Consider the following 18,644-nt stretch of genomic DNA (forward strand, 5'->3'; position numbering starts at 1 on the left):
AGGCAGGCAATAGCCTCTCTTAAAAGAGAAAGGAGAGTTTTCGCTGCTGAGAAGTTTTGTATCTACAACAGCTCTAAACCCAAGATTATCACAGACGGAATTCACAGAGCTAGTTTCTCACACACACACGAAAAAAACAAACCAACCAACCAAACAACAAAAAAACCCCCACCCACAACCAAACAGCTCTGTTTTTTTTCCTGTTTTGTTTTGTACAAATTATTATTTTTTTGGTACCAATGGCAAAACAAATGCACATGAAGTTTGCTATCTACAGAAGTGATCTGTCCTTCTCACCAAGTACCACACACAGTGCAATTTAATTACTTTTTCCAACAATTAAAGTAGTTTGTCCCCATTCCTGTAAATAATCTTTTCTAGTATTTGAAACTCCCACTGAATGTCTCAGAAATTATTCTTGTCCCTTTTCTAATAGGCAAGTACACAAATAGTACCTTCTGAGACAACACCACATTTTCTTAATTACAGATGAACATACGATCCATACAGTCCTCAATCTACTGTAAAGAAAAACGTTTGCAGAAGAAGGACAATGCTTCAAAAGAAACAAGCTGTGCTTAGGCTTCTACAGACCTTAACAACCTGCTCAATTACAAGTAACTAGTAAGGAAGTTAGGTTAAATGGTTAGTATACCATTAAGAAAACTACAGTCTTTTATCAGTAAATAAACATAAAGGAACAAGTTCTACAAATTCTTTACACAAATACAAAATACACACAATTCCTTTTACCATTAAAACTTACCTGTTATAGTATCTGCCACCCATCATAAACTGATTGTTTGATGTTGGGCATATTTTAAAGCGCTGAATATTTTCACTGGTCCGAAAATACAGTGAATAATCCCCAGGTGTATTATCTGAAGGCCTCACAAGAAAACTGCACACTTGACCAACTGAAAACATAAGTGTTACTTTCCTTAGTATTATATAGAAGCTCTGATCAAATCTATTTCCACATAAATTAGCAAGAGTTGCACACTTGAAGAAATGCAAAGTCTATGAGGCAAGTCTCAGGATTGATCTCCAACTAAATGACATGGCACTGAACTGCCAAAATTCATGCAAAAAGGTTTGGCCGTAGCCAGCAACCTTATTAAATTTTTGCCACTCCTTTACAGAAAATGTTTCACAATATATTTTCAAAATTTAACTATTTCTGTTCTAATATTTAAAGTATGATATATAACAATACAGGTCAGAAATCCTGACATTTTCATCTCAAATATTTGCTCTATGAAAGGGCTAAACGAGTTTGTAACATAATTTTTCTTTAGGTATATAAAAGCGTATTCTCCACAGCATTTTGATGAAGACATCAATAAGGGATATAATTTATCACAAGAATTAATAAAAAAAATACTTCAGTCAAAAATTATTAAATTAACTGTACTTGAAAACATACTTGAACATACTCAATACTCATAGCTACAGCAGTTTTCTTCCAATGTGGCAACAACCACAAGAGCTGATCAGATTAAACACTCACATATGTCCACACATAAAAAGGAAGTTTTGCCATGTTTCATACACACAGAATCACTTTGTGCCATTTCACTACCACTGTATTTTAATCAGAAACACAAGTACCTGTCATTAGCAAATTGTATGCCTCTTGTTTGGAGATCTTCCCATGGAACCATCTTAACAAAGATGAAGACAAAAATTAGAAAGTAAGACTAACAGCATTCTTTCCTTAGCTGTGGTGACATCCAAGGCTCTGGCACCTATAAATTGATCTTTCTTTAAAAGACCTGATATACATAGAGGAGATAATCAATGCTATTTAGTGATAATGAGATTATGCTATTTAGTGATTCTGTTCTGCCAACAGCTTGAAAAAACCCTAACAATAATGGGTATATAAAAAAATTACTTTCAATAAAGATTTCCAACAGTTGATACTTAAATACAACTACTTTTAGAGATTAAAATGAACTGTCTCAATGGCAGATAATTTGATAGCCGATTTTTGAAGTCATTCTCATACAACAATTTACTTGAATGATGAAATCCAAAACTCAAAACAAGAAGATTAAACGCAATATAGAAAAAATCAAACTGAATTTTGCCAGAAGCTGTGGAAATAAATCCCAGCTTTGTTAGACTACATCTTACACCTTTTACTTTGCCAGAGTTCTGTGTCAGAACAGCATCCTAAAAGAGTTCAGCACCTTCTGTCTAATCTCAGCCTGCTACTTATGACTGTATGTAAGAGCTTAACATGCTACAATTTTATGTATCAATACATTGTTAAATTGTATTCAGTCTTGAAAAAAATTGTAGGTATTTAAGCAAACAGAACAGATCTTACAGTCCTCCAGCCCTCTCTATAAAGCTTAAGTGTTATTACATGAAGCTAATAGAGACAAACTGAAGCTATCATTTTTGCTGTCTCTAGGATTTAATTGTGCAGATCTGAAAAGCAGAGGATTACCTAAGACAAACTCTACATTCAAGAACTACTATATTGTGCATATTTTGGCTGAAAGTGATCATACAGGGACTTATCCAACATTTTAGCACTCCAAAACCCATTAGCAACAGGAGTCTTACATGCTAATTATTCATTCATCTTCAGCAGCTAGTACGGAAAAAAAAGGTATTGAGATGAAAAAAATACATCTCTTGGATTCACCTTCTCAGAGGTTGTGAAACCTCATGGCTGATGTTTATAAATAGTAATGATTGCTTTAAATAATAAAAAACCAAAAATCCTTACATTTTGCCTTCATGTGGATCTTCTTCTCTTCCCTAATGAGAAAATTCATATATTGATTAAGTGCATGACAACAGTACAGCTCAATTAAAAACAGAAACAAAACAGCAAAAACTTTCATGGATTAAGACCTTCTGTAGAAGTCTGAGACATTTTTTAAACTAAAGGGCTTATTGCAGTTAAAGAAGTTTTCCTCTTCATTCGTTAAGTGAAAATTCAGCCAAAATATGGTATTTCAGAGGATTGCTTCTATGATGTTCCAAGTCCTTCTTTAGAAGTGATGTTTTTAAATCTCAGGTTTCCTAAGGTTAACTTAATGTCTGATACGTGAATCTACAGTTCAACGGTTTGTTTCTGTCACTTCACTTTAACCATTTACATCCATATGCAGACTGAGAAGCATCTGCAAGTAACACAGCTATTAGTAGATCACATGAACTGTGCAGGAAAATATTATCAAAAATATTTGATAATATTTGACTCCAAAGCAATGCTGAGCTTACTTAAAAAAAAAAAAAAAATCCGTTTTTTCATTCTGAAGTATCTTAAACCATCTGATCCCCAGATAACTGAGTTATCTACAGGTCGCGTTGTTAGCTTGTGGTTCCATGTAAGCCTTTCTAGATATAACTAACTTGTCACTATATTTATAACCCACATTTCATCCTAAAAATAAAGACAATTAAAAACTACATTTCATACAGTTTGATTATTTCATAGCAAACATAAAAAAAGAAATACAGTTAAATGAGTACCAGATCCTTCACCAGGACTGCTGAGTTTAGGAAACTACCTAGTAAATTTGCAGGACCATTCATTTGTAATTTAATTTGGACAAGTGAGTAAGGATTTTGTTCACACTGAATTAGGTTTAAAAGTTTGTTATGCTATTTTCAAACTAGTATGTCCAATTACAAGGTGTAGGAAAGTACATAACTAGAAAACAGGCAACTATATATCACTATTTTCAGTTTCTTTCAGTATTATTTTACAAAAAAAAAAAAAAACAACTCATTCATTTAAGAAATTTGAATGTAAAAGTTACTTACCACTTCTTCTACCAGGTCTTCTACAATAAGACCTTGCTCATCTGTCCGTAGGTTTGTAACCCACATCCAGCCATCTTCCAATTCATTATGGACAATAAACATGTCTCCTTTAAGGAAACTGAAGAGGATTACAGCAAGATTTAAATCAGAGATATAGTCATAATATACATTTTAATAAACACAATGAATTCATCACTATAATTTCCACAAAATAGCTGAGAAAATCTGTTCGTGAAAAATGCATGAACCGATAACCTAAGTACATCTTGTGTGTTTTTCCTGACAGCTAAGTGGCTAGTATATATGAGTATTTATACTTCTGATTTATGTTTTTTATCTAATACATATTTAGTTCTGTCAAACTCAAAGTGTGCTAAGGATGTTGAAAAGAAAAATAACACCACAACATTACAAGATAGTAACATTGTATTTTTATCAAGAAGGATCAAATAACAAACACAAGTAAAATAACCAGTGATACCCCTACTGGTCTGTAAGAAAAGAATACTCTTCTCATCAAAAAGAAATCTTCTATAACTAAAGCTTGTGTAATATCTATTCTTTATGTTCTCACATATGAAGACAAGTGCTACAAAGACACTACAGAATAGCTACCAGAAAAGCCACACAATTAGCTACAGGACAAGGATAAATAAGAAGCTTTAAATTGTCTAAGGGAGTTTCATTTCTGGGAAGTTAGTTTAAGTTACTTCTTAAATGTTATCTCAAACTCAGAGCACATGAAAGCCTTTCATTCTAGCACAGCAAGACTTCTCAATCAAGTCTGGTGATACATCAGGGTACAGGAAATAGAAATAAACTATTTCTCTCATTGGAAGTAGGCCAACAGAAAAGATGTTAATATGAACACAAAGCAAACAGCAAGGATTACAAGAAACAAAAAAAGAAACCACTACTGAAAAAAGAATGAATTAATCTGCTAATGTACCTGAATACTGAAAACGGGTGACAGACAGTAGGAGCACCTTCCATCAGCTCTATTACAGAGAACTATACATTAAGTTACTGCATGGAACATAGGCTGAAATTAATCCTGTAATACTTCAAGCTTTATAGATATTAATTGTGATATTAAATTTTTAAATCAGGATTCTCTGAAATGCATGAAATCTTCAAGAACATTTTAATTTGACATAAAACAGTAAACTGAGAATGTGAGTCCCAGCTATGCAAGACAGAACTATTTTAGCCACATGGATCTCAATACCGAAGCACAAAACAGTCTACAGTGTAGCTGTATCCTACCTAAAAGAGGGGAGAAATATATAATTTTCTATTATTTTTGTTTTTATAGCAAAGTAATAAAATGTTGTTTCCTCTTAAGATGGTGGGTGCAATAAGATACTTAATGGTCTCAATCTATCTTTTTATTCATATACTTATCAGGAAGCCCTATTTGCAATATGCAATTAGAGAGTTCTTTCCTTCTCTTACCACCATCTTATCATCTGCTTAGAAAACAATCTCAAAGACAGATACCCTCACAGCACTCCTTAGAAAAGGTCAGACAGATACTCTCACTGCACTCCCTGGAAAAGGTCAGATAGAAACAGACTGCGAGCCTTAGGATAAATTTTAATCATAATGACGATAGAAAGCTCTCATATTATCTTTCTCTATGTCTTAGGCAAACAGCCCCTAACACAAGCCAATTCCCAGTTCAGTTCTTGTGCTAAATCAACTTATGAAACTTATGACACCAAGAATGTCTCATTAGAGAGATTAGAAATCACTACAAATCTCTTTCAAGTCTTTCTATTTTTCCATCTGAAAAAACACAAAACAAAACATACAACTAAAACCAAACAAAACAAACCCAGAACACAAATCCAAAAAAACCCAGAAACAAAACCTGGCATCTCAAGAAAATAGTATCACTTCCAAGCAACCAGCACATGCTCTTCTACTGCATGTGGGACCGTTAGTTTGGTTTTCTTCCCACCCCACATCTTATGAAAATGCCAGAAAGGTGAGGAGTACAGACAATCCCTAAGACAATACTGAACTACCAGTGTTAGAAAGTAGGAAAGTAACAGTTAACAAAAAAAAAAAAAGTATGAGACTGTGATAGACCTGCAATTTAGTATTTTTTAAAAATATATTAAATTATGGGATATTATACACGTAAAAGTACAGGGGAAGTGGAAATCCTTCTTGGTCCATTTTGTGGACAGAGAAGTAAAGAGAAAAACATCATTAAGTTTCCGAGCACACGCAAGAAAACTACACAAAAACATTAAAGGCAAAGTTTTTTTTTTTAACATGACTCCTTTCTTCTTATTTGGAAGAAGATGTTAAATACTCTATTCTTCCATTTATGAGCAGTCAATGCTTGTATTTCCTTTCTAGTGGTCAAAATCTGTTGTTTGGCTTGAACTAATATTTAGCTGCTCTCAGTATTGTCGAAGTTCAGGAAAAAAAGCCTAGCTTATTTATACATTGAATTTTTTTTTCCCCACACACTCATGAGGCATTTCCACAAAGAAGCCTTTCATACACAAATTTACCCTGTTGCAGAGAAATATAGGGCTTTATAAAGTGAATTTCAAAACTATAATATTGCTCTTATAAACTTAATGTCACTTCCCTTCTAATTAGTACCAATAAATACATCAAGAATAAAAAGTCTTATTGCTACTTGCAATAAAAGAGAATCAGCATCATCCTCTAAACCCTGTTAGGTTTAAGATGCATGTGGACAGTATCTGCATATGAAAACATACTTAAATTACTGGTATTTATAAATACCCTTGAGAATTTCACAATTCCTGCCATTATTAAAACATACCTTATTTCATCTGTTTCTGGCACTTTGGTGTAAGGTAGAATTGCTCGAACTCTCCTTCTGTCCTCCACAGGCTACAATTTAAGAAAGCAAAGTCAGTAATGCTTTTCCCTCTTTCTAGTGCAGAAGCCCTCTCCTAATTGTTATGCTATTCTGAGGTAAAGCACTTGTAAGAGTTACTTGTATCATAGATCATAGAATAATTTGGGTTGGAAGAGACCCCCAAAACTTACCTAGTCCAATCCCTCTGCAGTGAGTACGGACATCCTCAACTAGATCAGGCTGCTTAGAGACTTGCCAATCCTGACCTTGAATATCTCCAGGCATGGTGCCTCAACTACCTTCTTGGGCAACCTGTTCCAGTATCCCACCACTCTCATGGAAAAGAACTCGCTCCCAACATCCAATCTAAATCTACTCTTCTCTAATTTCAAACCGTTGCCCCTCATCCTATCACTCCAGGCCTTTGTAAAGAGTCCCTCTCCAGCCTTCTTGTAGGGCTCCTTCAGGTTCTGGAAGGCTGCTCCTAGGTCTCTCTGAAGCCTTCATTCCTCCAGACTCCCTCTCTCCATCATCCTCAGCCTGTCCTCACAGGATATTTCATTAGACATTGTTACAGTAAGATACTTCTACATTTTTATATACCTAGAGCCCATATTTAAAACCAGATCCATTCTCCTTCAATTGTGTTCAGATCAAAATTAAAGTGCAAAGAAAATATACTCAGCTGTCTGAAACATATATTCCCTTGTCAGTTTTAAATTTTCGAAGCTCAAAATCACTGAGAACTAGGAAAGCATAGTTCATACAGTTAACTATGAGAGCTCTCATTTTGTTTTGTCTGCTCTCATGACAGTTATTATTTTTATCATATTCAAAAGAAATTTCCAGTAAGATAATTCCCATAAAAGTATACTTCTAAACTTTCTTTCACTTAGAGTGGAAATTTGCAGAGGCGTAGCATTCAGTAACACTTTTATGTAGGTTTGGGCTTTGTTAGGGGAAGGCATTATGCAGCATTTAGTTTCATTTTGATTACTTATATTGTTTTATGGATGGGTATGTGAAAGAAACTTTGTTCTCAGAAATCTTGGTTATTTCCAGGACGTGTATTTTAAAACTGTTGTTAGATACACAAAATATCACAAAACAGCAGAGGCTACATTCTTGTGGTGCTCTTTGCCAGCCAAGAACAACATCTTGTCTTCTTTAGTTCTCTTTACTCACAAAGCTGCTAATGCATTTGAAGATAGCCTAGAAAACTATGAACAATGATTGAAGTTACAAAGGTTTAAGAAATTACACTTAAATATTTTGCTACTTGCCTCTGGAGGTGCCACTGGAAATAAAAGCTTTTCCCCTTTCAGCAAACAGGACACATGACTATAATACCCAATTAGGTCTGATAGTGAAGCAAAACGACGTCCACCAATGTAATAGTCTCCACACATGGCAATAATCCTGTAAATAAAAAAAGAATAATAATAATCCTTGCCTGTGTCTTGGAAAACTGAAATAATTAACTATTAGAGACAATATTATTATTATTTGCATCATGGAGAACATAGATATTTTATGGCAGCCTTAATTTCACGAATAACTGCACTCAGTTATACAATGCAGAAAACAAGCACCTTCAAATATTATTCATGTTCTTGGCAAATCTTACCATTACCATATTAAAAGTTAAGAAATTACTTTGGAATAATGAAAGTATCTCCTTAAATACAATTTAATAATTTGCTAACTAATGCAGGGGGGAGGGGGAGAAAGGCTTACAAAACTTTTTCAGTAACTTCACACAATAAACAATTCTTACAAAACTCGATTTTATTCTCTAAGGGTTGCTTTTGCTTTTTTTTTCCTGGAAGTACAGAGATTTGTTAATGTACTATCAAAGACTGAAAGCACCATGTCTGTTTACATTGCTGACCAATAAAAATTCTAAAATCAGTCAGAAATTGTTCCTTCAGGTAAACAGTTAACAATATTTAAAACATTCCTGTTATCCTCAAGAGGCATTTGCAAAAGTGGAAAAAGTACTTAATCTGAAAAAAATTTAAATATTTTTGATCAGACAGTTCAAAGAAATTACATTATTTAAATCCATGGCATCAAGCAGACCCAAACTTTTCCAGGAGCACAGAGACCAGACAGGAATACTGAGCAGCAGGTCACTTGAATATTAGAAAACGTGAGAAATAATTTATTGCAAAGCTAAGCAACTTTGCTGTTAAATAAAAGCTCATGTTACTTGTCTCTCCAGCTCCAAGAAGATAGAAAAATTATCTTAAGGGTACTTCAAAATAAATTTCAGTACAAAGAATAAATATATTTGAATCCACTTCATGTTTCAACTTTTCAACAAGCTTGTGAGCCAACTCAAAAAAAAAAAAAAATCAAAAGGGGGAAAAAGAACCCAAACATCCAATTGCCAAGAAACCCATCCTTCATCCCAAATGATTACACTATTCATTGGTTTCTTCTACTTTTACTCTTTTTCTTTAGGAAGTCAGGATTTTGATACAGAAATCATAAATCTTTCTTGTCAATCAATTCCTTGAATTATATCATTTTTCTCAAGCAGTGATGTAACACATATACAAAGATGAATCTTCATAGATGCAGTCTGAAGTTTTTAAGCATATAGAAAGGCAAGAGGAGTCAGAAAACAATAAAACTTTAAGGACACAGGTTAGATATTCTGGCAGGCTAGATCTTTATGTAATATCCCTTAGTAAATTATTCAACAGAGATTAGGTTAAGATTATTATTTCATCAGTCTTAAACCCTTTTACAGAACACTGAGATAGCAAATAATGACTTCTGTAATCAGATAATTCTGAAAGACAAGATTAAAAGAAATATTTTCATTCAGAATACTTTATGTAACTTTGCTAACTAAGCATGTATGTCTGCATGCAACTTCCAAGAGGCACCAAAAGAATTTAAAGAGTTTCAAAAACTGCAGTGTTGAGATTTCAGTATGACTGAAATCTAAGAAAATTAGGATGTGAAAAATAAGCACTTTTAGGCATTTTTAGCACTTGTAGGCAGCAATTGGCAAAGATCAAGATTTGGTGGAAACAATACTTCTACTCTGTGAGACATGGGAGATCCAAACCCATATTTGCTAGAAATAACTTTAAGGTAGGCAATTCTGGAGGTTGACAATGTTCTTTGAATGTGATCTTTGAGTATCATTAGACTGTTTTATACCTGTGATGCCAGAAACAGATTTATGGTGGGCAAGAACCAAGTCAAATGCCTGATACTGACTTCAAAAGAAGTTACTAAAAATAATCCAGGCCTCTCAAACAGCACCAGAAAGCAAGTACCAGCATACTTTACTTTTCTGCTAGTGCTACACAGTAATCAGATCCCAAATGAACATCAGTGTAGCTGAGAGGTTGAAACTGATAGCTAGGATGGCAATATGGGAACGTGAGATATTGTTTGCGTGTTACATTGCCTGCACTGAAGAGGATGAGCCTTCATGTCAATGCTAGACCAGGACCTCTGAACCACACTTCACACAGCAGATGCAACAGAAGTTTCTCCACTTGCAAACCTTGCACATAACAGCCCATATGTTGTATTGTGGATAATCCCCACTTCCAGAAGTTAAAGAATTTGCTTTGAATTTGTTTTCTTCAATACAACAGACAAAGATTTCTTTGCTGAAGTAACATTTGCTTTCCTATGTTATAAACATTAACACCCTACAGCCAACACTCCACTTTGCTGACCAGCCTTCAAGCTCTTCCCAGAATACATCTCATTCACAAGACTAAAGGAATTTACTAATGTACACAGCTTGGCAATGCTGAAATAATCCTAGCTACAATTCAGGATAAAGAGCTATTTGTATTTAGAACAGCTAATACTAGCACATACTGAAAGCTGTTGCCAGCAAGCGTTCAGATTATTAAATATCTCTTTGTTTCTTCTTGGTTTTCTAGTTTTGGGCAGTTTTCCCTCAAAACTAAGGAAGCAACTTGACATGGTAGCACTTTATGTCCTGTAAGCTACAATGGCTACTACAGAACAGACTCAAAACAATCTCCTTGACTAATGAAACCTCCCATGTTGCTTTAAGTCTATTCACAATTGCTTTAGACAGGCATCTCTATCCAGATGTTGCTGGTTTCCTCACGTTTTTGTTCTTCAGCCCATAAAGTAGTTTTTAAGTAGCATGTTTCAAAACAGTTGAGCACAAGTAGAAATCTGTACCGTGCAAGGATAAGGAGTCAAAAGTATTCAATTATAATACAATTGTTTGTAGTCTTCTGTGTCCCACAAACAAAAATAAACAGGTCACAGTATTTTAAAATAAAACATTTAATTCTCACCTAAAATGATTGACATTTGTTTTACTAAGGAATGAAAGCACAAAGGAACCTGGTCTCCGATCACTCTCTCGAATAAGGTAACTTCCAGGTTTTCCTGCTTGCCGAAGACGTTCTTCTGCAATTGTTCTGTCAAGTTTTCCATGATACCACCTGAAAAAAGAGTAACAAATGAGTGTCCTTAGAACTAAAGAGTTTTTATTATTCTCACAGAACATACCTATGAAGCAAACAAAAGCTTTCAATCAAAACTGATGTAGTTCCAAACCTTTATTTCAATGTTATCACATCTTTATATGTTCCGTCTCCTAGTCTACTTATTTTCGATTAACAATATTTTTCAGACAGAATACTGCTTCCCCCAGTGAACTATCCCAAAGAGTGGAAGCTCTACACATATCATTTAAGATTTTCTCTCCTCTCTAGTTTCTTATTTTAAATAAACAGAACCAGAGGTGACCGACCTGACTTGGAAGACTTGTATTTTAAGCCTATAAGGGGCTTCAGCTCAGGGTGAATTTTCTAGAAGCATCAGTGGAGAAGTGAATTGTAAAGGTCTGTTTCTCGGCAGACACAGCTGCAGCAAAGCCTGCACTGAACTGGAGTGACAGCAGTCACCAGACCACCACCTAGCTCCAAAACAGTCTTTACTAGTCACAATGTATACCCTACCCATTAAAAGCAAGGGTAGAGGCTGGCAAATCACAGACTGCAAAACATGACAAAGGAATACTTAAGTCTCAATCAAATGCTAGACTGTTGCCATTTAGGCGTTCATTCACCTTACCTCAGTTTACTTACACAGCTCTTGTCAGACCACTCCTCCTACTTTCTTTTTTTTTTTCTTTTTCCCCAAAAGGCAGCAGTGGAGAGCCATTCAAATATAAAGCCAGACATTGTTCTCAGCATGTTCACATAGCCACAGCATGTTCTGGAGCTACATACTGTAATAATTTCTTAGCTCTGCATCCATCAGCTAACTGTCTAACTCAACGTTTCATTTCTACACTCAAGAAAATGTCAGCTTCCATACAGCCTACTTTTAGGCAACTTAAGAATACCAAAAAATGCACCAATTAAGTTAGAAGGAAAAGAAAAAGGGGGGGAGGGAGAGGGGAGGAGGAGGCAAAAAACTCCAACAGCTGGATTTTTAGTAAAATCTGACCAAAAGTTTTGTTTTTGTTTTTCTATGAAATATAAGTAAAAGTTCTGAGAGCTTTTATCAGAATGAAAATTAGATAGACAAAATGCATAATTAGACTAAACGTGTATAACAGCAGAAGCAGCACCAGCATGGATACTGTTTACTCTGGCAAAGCTGTGTGCTGGCTAGTAAAGCTCTCCTTTGCTTCTCTTCCTCATTCTAATCAAAACAAGTTAAACCAGAAAAAGCACTGTTGTGTCTGTACAACATATAGCACTGGAGGCTGCTGTTGGCCCTGTTACATTAGTGAGATCCTGTCTCATTCCATTCCAGCCTCACAGAGAAAAACCCATGTCTTAAAGAGGAGAGCACACCACCCCTACCAGGAGGGTCCTTTAGGACAAGAAAAAGAAATCAAGACCATCTATACTGAAGTACCCAGGATGAAATATTCTTTTCAGCGTGCACAGCATGGCTGAAAACCGAGTTTGCTCATTACCAACACATCTCAACAACAGGATTTTGCTATTCTCTATAGACCAAGTTTCACAAAGAAACTCCCCAGAGACCCAAGAAACTTTCCCAATCAAGAAATTCTTTGAAACTAACATTCTATGAAACCTATTTTAAAAACTAACAATAGGTTTGCTAATCTTTTATTTGTTCCTATTTATCACCCACTTGAGAGAAATAACCTTAACTCTATTGAAACACTGCATTACAATGCCAAATTTAGAGGCTTGCTTTTGAAATGGAGAAGGTGGGAATGCTAATAAGAATAGAAAATAAGAATTTTTTAAAAATATACAAGGTAAACAAAAAGGAAGGACTACCTGCAAATAAAACATCCAACTTTTCTGCAAGAACCAGGATTTTTTACAATGACAGAAGAAACTTGGGTGCTCCAATGTTAAGACAAGAGGTTTTGAACAGAAGACACCCTCCTTGCCAGTGACTGCAACATATATATCAGCATATCCCACAAGCTGAAGATCACTTCCTCTAATGCTGAACAGGCTATATAAATTCTCTCCCATTCAACTGTTTGGTATTAAGCCTAACAGAAGACATTCATTACCTGATAAAGTGGAAGCCAGGTTAAAAATTATTTGCTCCCTCATTTCAGAAAAGCTCTGTTTTCTGAAATAAAAACATCTATTTAACTTCTGGGTGCAATTACATTCAGTGTCACTGAGCACATATTTGAAATATTGACAACTCAGAAAATACACAGTATTTTACAGCTCATTGTGCATTTGTGTATAGCACAAATTACACCACTAGCTACAGAAACAAGTATTAACACTGAATTTAACTACCAACTGATACAAAGGTACACATGGCAGTAAAGCAGTTAATATCAAGCTCAAAACAGCTCAAGTGATATCCTCAGGAAGCCTCTGCAGATAGAACAGATCTTTCAAAAACAGGATAAACATTTAAATACCAGCTTTTAAGATAACATTAGAAAAGTATTTTGCATACTCAAGAAATAACTACATTTTTCCAGAGAGCAGAGTTTCATCATCAGACAGAACCACTTTATTCAAGCAATACACAGTTTAAGTGATGAAGGACATTGTTTTTATAAGGGCAGGAGTTATACTTCGTACAACTGTCTCCTGTTTTCAATGAAGATGTACTCTGCAACTTTGCATCATCTGCAAGTAATTTGGTAACAAACAGACTGCTTTACAAAACTGCAGTGCTTGATCTCATCTAAGTGTAGGAAGTGCTCATTATCCTTTTTTTATATATAATACTTTTGTTAAAAGATTGTGGAAAGATTTTTGCTTTGAAATACATCCATAGCCCATTTTTTCAGTGAATGTTGGCTAACATAATGAGCAAAAATTCATACTAGTGAAAAATATTATTTCTGATATATTGTTGGTTATAAATGAAGACCCATCCAAAATACAGTGCTATCCAAAAAGTACAATAGAAATGACAGGAGAACCTGCCCTAGTCTTTGTAATTTCATTAGAGAATGAAGAGTGCAGAACACTGATGGACAGGACCAGACTATCATATATACTGAAATAAAATAAATCCCTGATCCTCTGGATTCAAACCTCAATCTGGTATCTCAGTGAAGCTTGAGTTCAGTGCTTCTGCAAAAATACAGGAAACTAGCTTTTCCTCTTCAGAGCCTATGTATCATTTTGATTTTCATAGGCAAGGATCAACAACTTCAGCACTAGCAACCATAACAGCTTCATGCTTATTGTGCTCACAGTCAGAAGCAGTGCTTACCCAGATCTCTTGATTCTCATCAAATAAAGCTTCTGAATCAATATAAAAATGGAGTCCTACCTACAATGCACTGTAGGTTTCACAAAGAAATCAAGGTTTGGATAGGAAGGTATGAAATTAAAAAAAACCTCCCCAGCTTTCATAAAATGGCCTGTGGCTGTGACTTACCAAATTTAAGCACTCAAAACTGTAACTCACTACTGCTGAGATGTATGTCCTCCAAAACTGCCAAAGCCAAGATCCCTGTCATTCCTTGTCAGTCACCTCTGCTTGCTTGCCTGGTGCTACCCAGGAACACCTTCCGTACTTCTAACAGTAACTTTGCAAATTCTAAAACACTTGCAATTCACTATTTTCACAGTATTTTAGGCAGACACCATTAAATTACATTCTCAATCACACCTATTGCCCTAACAATACAATAGCTATTATCAGATGCATTATCTCTTGCATCAGCCTTGCACTGGAATGTTAAGGAGTGATTAAAAAATGGCTTACTAGCTATGGATCACAATTTAGGTGGTTGTCTCCATGACCACTGATTTAACTGCTGTAACAAACTCATAAAATTGTTACCTAAAATACAATTTTTATTTTGCTTCTAAAAGAATACCAACAATAGGCTTCCATGTTTCACAAATCAGTTGGAAGCTATGCAAGAAAATACTCCCATCTGCCAGTTTATATCAAAAGCAGCATGTTCTAAACTCCAACTCTATGCATCAAAATCTTAATTACAGCAAACAGAGTGCAGACAGAACAACACCACAAATAGCTTATATAACCACACATGTAACACAGACTTGTGCAGGACAATGGTCCCTACACAACACCACAGTCACATCATGTGGCTGACAAACATAGCCAAGTCATGAACCTCATGAAATGAGCTGCACGGCATCAAGAGCTGTTACTTCTCGCTTGCAGACAAGAGCTCCTTAATTGCCCTCTACTGTATGGAAGATGCTGGATATCAGAAACCCAGTCACACCATTCTCATTAGGCCCAGCCAGCACTTTCTACTGGAAGCAAGAATGCATCTGCACTGCATTCCTTGAGCCACTTCATGACACAGTAACAGGACATTTGACCTCCAACATGGACACACCACAAGGTCCCTACCAGACACAGGCCTTTCACAAAGAGGTAGCAGATGGTGAATTTACCATGTGGAAGAAGGCAGCTGCTATTGTGTGTGGAAGCACATCACATAATTCAACTAAATCCTTTTATTTACATAGTTCCTTTTTTGCATGTGGGAAAGGCAAATATTACAAAGCTTTGTTGCTCCACTGAAGGATTCTGCTGTTACAGTATGCTGCAATTTTAGCTTAGGAGCACAGTAGTTTAAGGAGGAGGGAATGCAGGAGAAAGTGCTGAAGAGGAGTAAAAGTGTTTTTCAGCAACTCACTGCTACACAAATGTAGATGTTGATAATAGTCACAGACCTCTCTATTTGCATCTAGAGAATGGTACAGTGCACAGGAAAAACAGTCAGCAAATGCCACATTCACTTCATTCGAACCTCCTCTCAGCCACACCTTGCTGCTTTAATAAAACCCATGAGAAGAACAGAGAACTTCTAGGAGTCATGGTCAGAGTTCTCCTCTCTATTCAGTCACTGCCTAAGTACCTCTCATATCTGACACATATCACTGCTATCACTTCCTTAGACTACATGAACTCTGTTCCCTCAAAACAGAGAAGAGATTTTTTTTTAGTCTGGAGAACAGAAGACTGAGCAGGGATTTAATAAATGTTTATAAATATGAGGGCTGGGTGTCAAGAAGGAAAGGGAAGCATCTTCTCACTTATGCCCTGTGATAGGACAAGGGCCAGTGGATGTAAGCTACAGCACAGGAAGTTCCAACTCAATGTGAGGAAGAACATCTATACTGTAAGGGTCACAGAGTACTGGAACAGGCTCCACAGAGAGATTGTGTAGCCTCCGTCTCCAGAGACTTTCAAGACCTGTCTGGATGCATTCCTGTGTGACCTGCATATGGTCCTGCTCTGGCATGGGGGTTGGACTCAATCTCCACAGGTACCCTTCCAGTCCCTAACAGACTGTGATCCTGTGATAATTACCCTGAACTGGGAAAATCCTCAGTTTCATACAGCACACAGAAATCTCAAGTGTAGTTTCATGAAGGCAGAGGAGAAAACTAAACCAGAACAACACAACAAACAAAACACACACAAAAAAAGACCACAACAAAATATCCCAGTTCTGCCATTCTATAATTTTTCTTCTTATCCTGCTAACATCAACCATCACCCTTCAAGCTTTCCATCTGAATACTTGGTGGTCATATTTACTGTTCAAGTTCCATTTCACTCTTAGCTTCTCTTAGTTTAAAACACATTCTTAGTGTTAACATTTTTATCCAGACTCTGCAGACTGCCTTTAAACACTTTATAACTCATCTCTGTCAGATTTGTAAGGCTGCATTAAACCCTTCAGTCACATTATTTGTAGAGTTAAATTAAGGCAGGTTTCACTCAGACTTTACTAAATTCACTTTCTCCTTCTGTCTTGTTAGTTACTATCCAGTAGTTATCCATAATTTTACAGAAAGCAAGAGGTGGACTTAAAGTAACAATAATAGGAAACTTACCTGAATCTACACAGTATTACCTTATGATTCCTAAGTTGATTATCAAAGGTTAGCTAAACCTAGATGGCTTGTGGAAACTACTCCAGAAAAAAAAAGCAGTGTAGTATACAAGAGGAAGTTCATAGAAAAAACTTTATCCAAGTATCTGTAAGTAGCTATTAATAAGACAATCATACACACCCCCCTGCTGAGCCATTGAGAGTAATCCTTAGCAGAAAGCTGTAACATTTCAAGTATTCCCATATAGTTACACACTCAATTTCTTCAAATATAATTATCTACAGCTACCATCTCAACACTAACTTGATGAGCTGGCAAGGCACAGTTGAGATGGATAGTGTCCAAGATGGTTAGGCAATTAGCTCACAGGCCACACTTAGAGCATGGTGATCAGTGGTGATCTGGCAGGCAGTCTGTCACAAGTGGGATCCCTCAGGGACTGATACTGGGCCCCACACTGTTGAATGTCTTCATGAATGAAGACATGGATGATAGGATGGAAAGCAACTTCATTAACTTTGTTGATGGCACCAAAGTAGGTGGTGAGGTGAATGCATCAGAAAAGTGAGCCATCTCAGAGAAAGCTGGGCAGGCTGGAAGAGTGGGATAGGAAAAACAGTATAAGCAAAGAGCCCAGTAGATGCTGAGGTCGGTGTGGCTGGAAAGAAGTCTTTCTGGGAGGGATCTTGGGGTCCTGGTGGACAACAAGCTGAACACGAGTCAGCAGTGCAAAGCTGCAGCAAGGAATGGAAATCAGATCCTGAGCTGCACCCACAGAAGCATTTCTAGCAAAGACAGATGTGATCACCACACTCTGTTGAGCTGTCAGGCTCCACATGGAGTGCTGTGTCCAGTTCTGGTCCCCACATTTCAAGAAAGATGTGGACAGCCTGGAGAGGTTCCAAAGGAGGGCCACAAGATGATGGAGAACCTGCCCAATGAGTAAGTAAGACTGAGTCAGGCCTCTTTTCCCTGAAGAAAAGAATGCTCAAGTGGACTTCTTCATGGTTTTCCAGTATTTAAATCATTCACTGGATCAACCTGCACAGGGAGGGACGAACACTTCACTGTGGGTTTTCAGGATGTGATTGGACACAGTGCTAGACAATCTCAGCTAGACATCCTTTTTTCTACAAGAGGAGGATCCAGATAATCTTTTGAGGTCCCTCCCAAATTGTGTTAGTTTATAGTTTTCTAAACCTGACAAAATCTACTTATAATAATTAAAAAAAAAACAACAAACAACAAACAATAGCACTTACTACTATTTCAGTTTAACAGAAAAGGAAACCCTAGCAAAAAGAATTTATTTGCTATGAAGTCAACCTGAGAGGCAGCTAAAAAAAAAAAAATGGAAGAGAAAAATTATTTTTTAGGATCTGAACATCACAACAATGATAAAATTATGTGGGTTGGAAAGGACCTTAAAGATCATCTAGTTCCACCCCTCTGCCATGCACACGAACATCTGTTGTTCAAGGCCCCATCCAGCCTGCCTGTGAACAACTCCACAACTTTATGGATGACCTGTTTCAGTACTTTGCCAACCTCATGGTGAAGAATTTTCTCCTAATGTCTAATTTAAATTTAGCTTCCTCCAATCTGAAGTCATTAGCCCTAGTCACAAGAGGCCCTGCTAAAAAGTCTTTCTCCATCAAATACTAGAAGGCTGCTCTGAGTTC

The 18,644-nt window shown here is 36.3% G+C and overlaps 1 protein-coding gene across 1 annotated transcript in view; it reads right to left on the reverse strand.

Annotated features, from left to right (window-relative positions):
- The window catches only part of RASA1 (RAS p21 protein activator 1), a 61,462-nt gene that overhangs the window by 34,526 nt on the left and 8,292 nt on the right, over nt 1-18,644 (reverse strand). Inside the window, exons 2-8 of the mRNA XM_054398253.1 lie at nt 10,948-11,097; nt 7,921-8,056; nt 6,599-6,669; nt 3,790-3,907; nt 2,744-2,775; nt 1,612-1,664; nt 767-917 (exon numbers count right to left, since the gene is read on the reverse strand). Of these exons, the coding sequence (XP_054254228.1) occupies nt 767-917; nt 1,612-1,664; nt 2,744-2,775; nt 3,790-3,907; nt 6,599-6,669; nt 7,921-8,056; nt 10,948-11,097 (711 nt within the window). The remainder of the gene's footprint in view (nt 1-766; nt 918-1,611; nt 1,665-2,743; nt 2,776-3,789; nt 3,908-6,598; nt 6,670-7,920; nt 8,057-10,947; nt 11,098-18,644) is intronic.

The sequence above is a fragment of the Indicator indicator genome, chromosome Z (assembly GCF_027791375.1).
Source record: "Indicator indicator isolate 239-I01 chromosome Z, UM_Iind_1.1, whole genome shotgun sequence".
Taxonomy (NCBI): Eukaryota; Metazoa; Chordata; class Aves; order Piciformes; family Indicatoridae; genus Indicator; species Indicator indicator.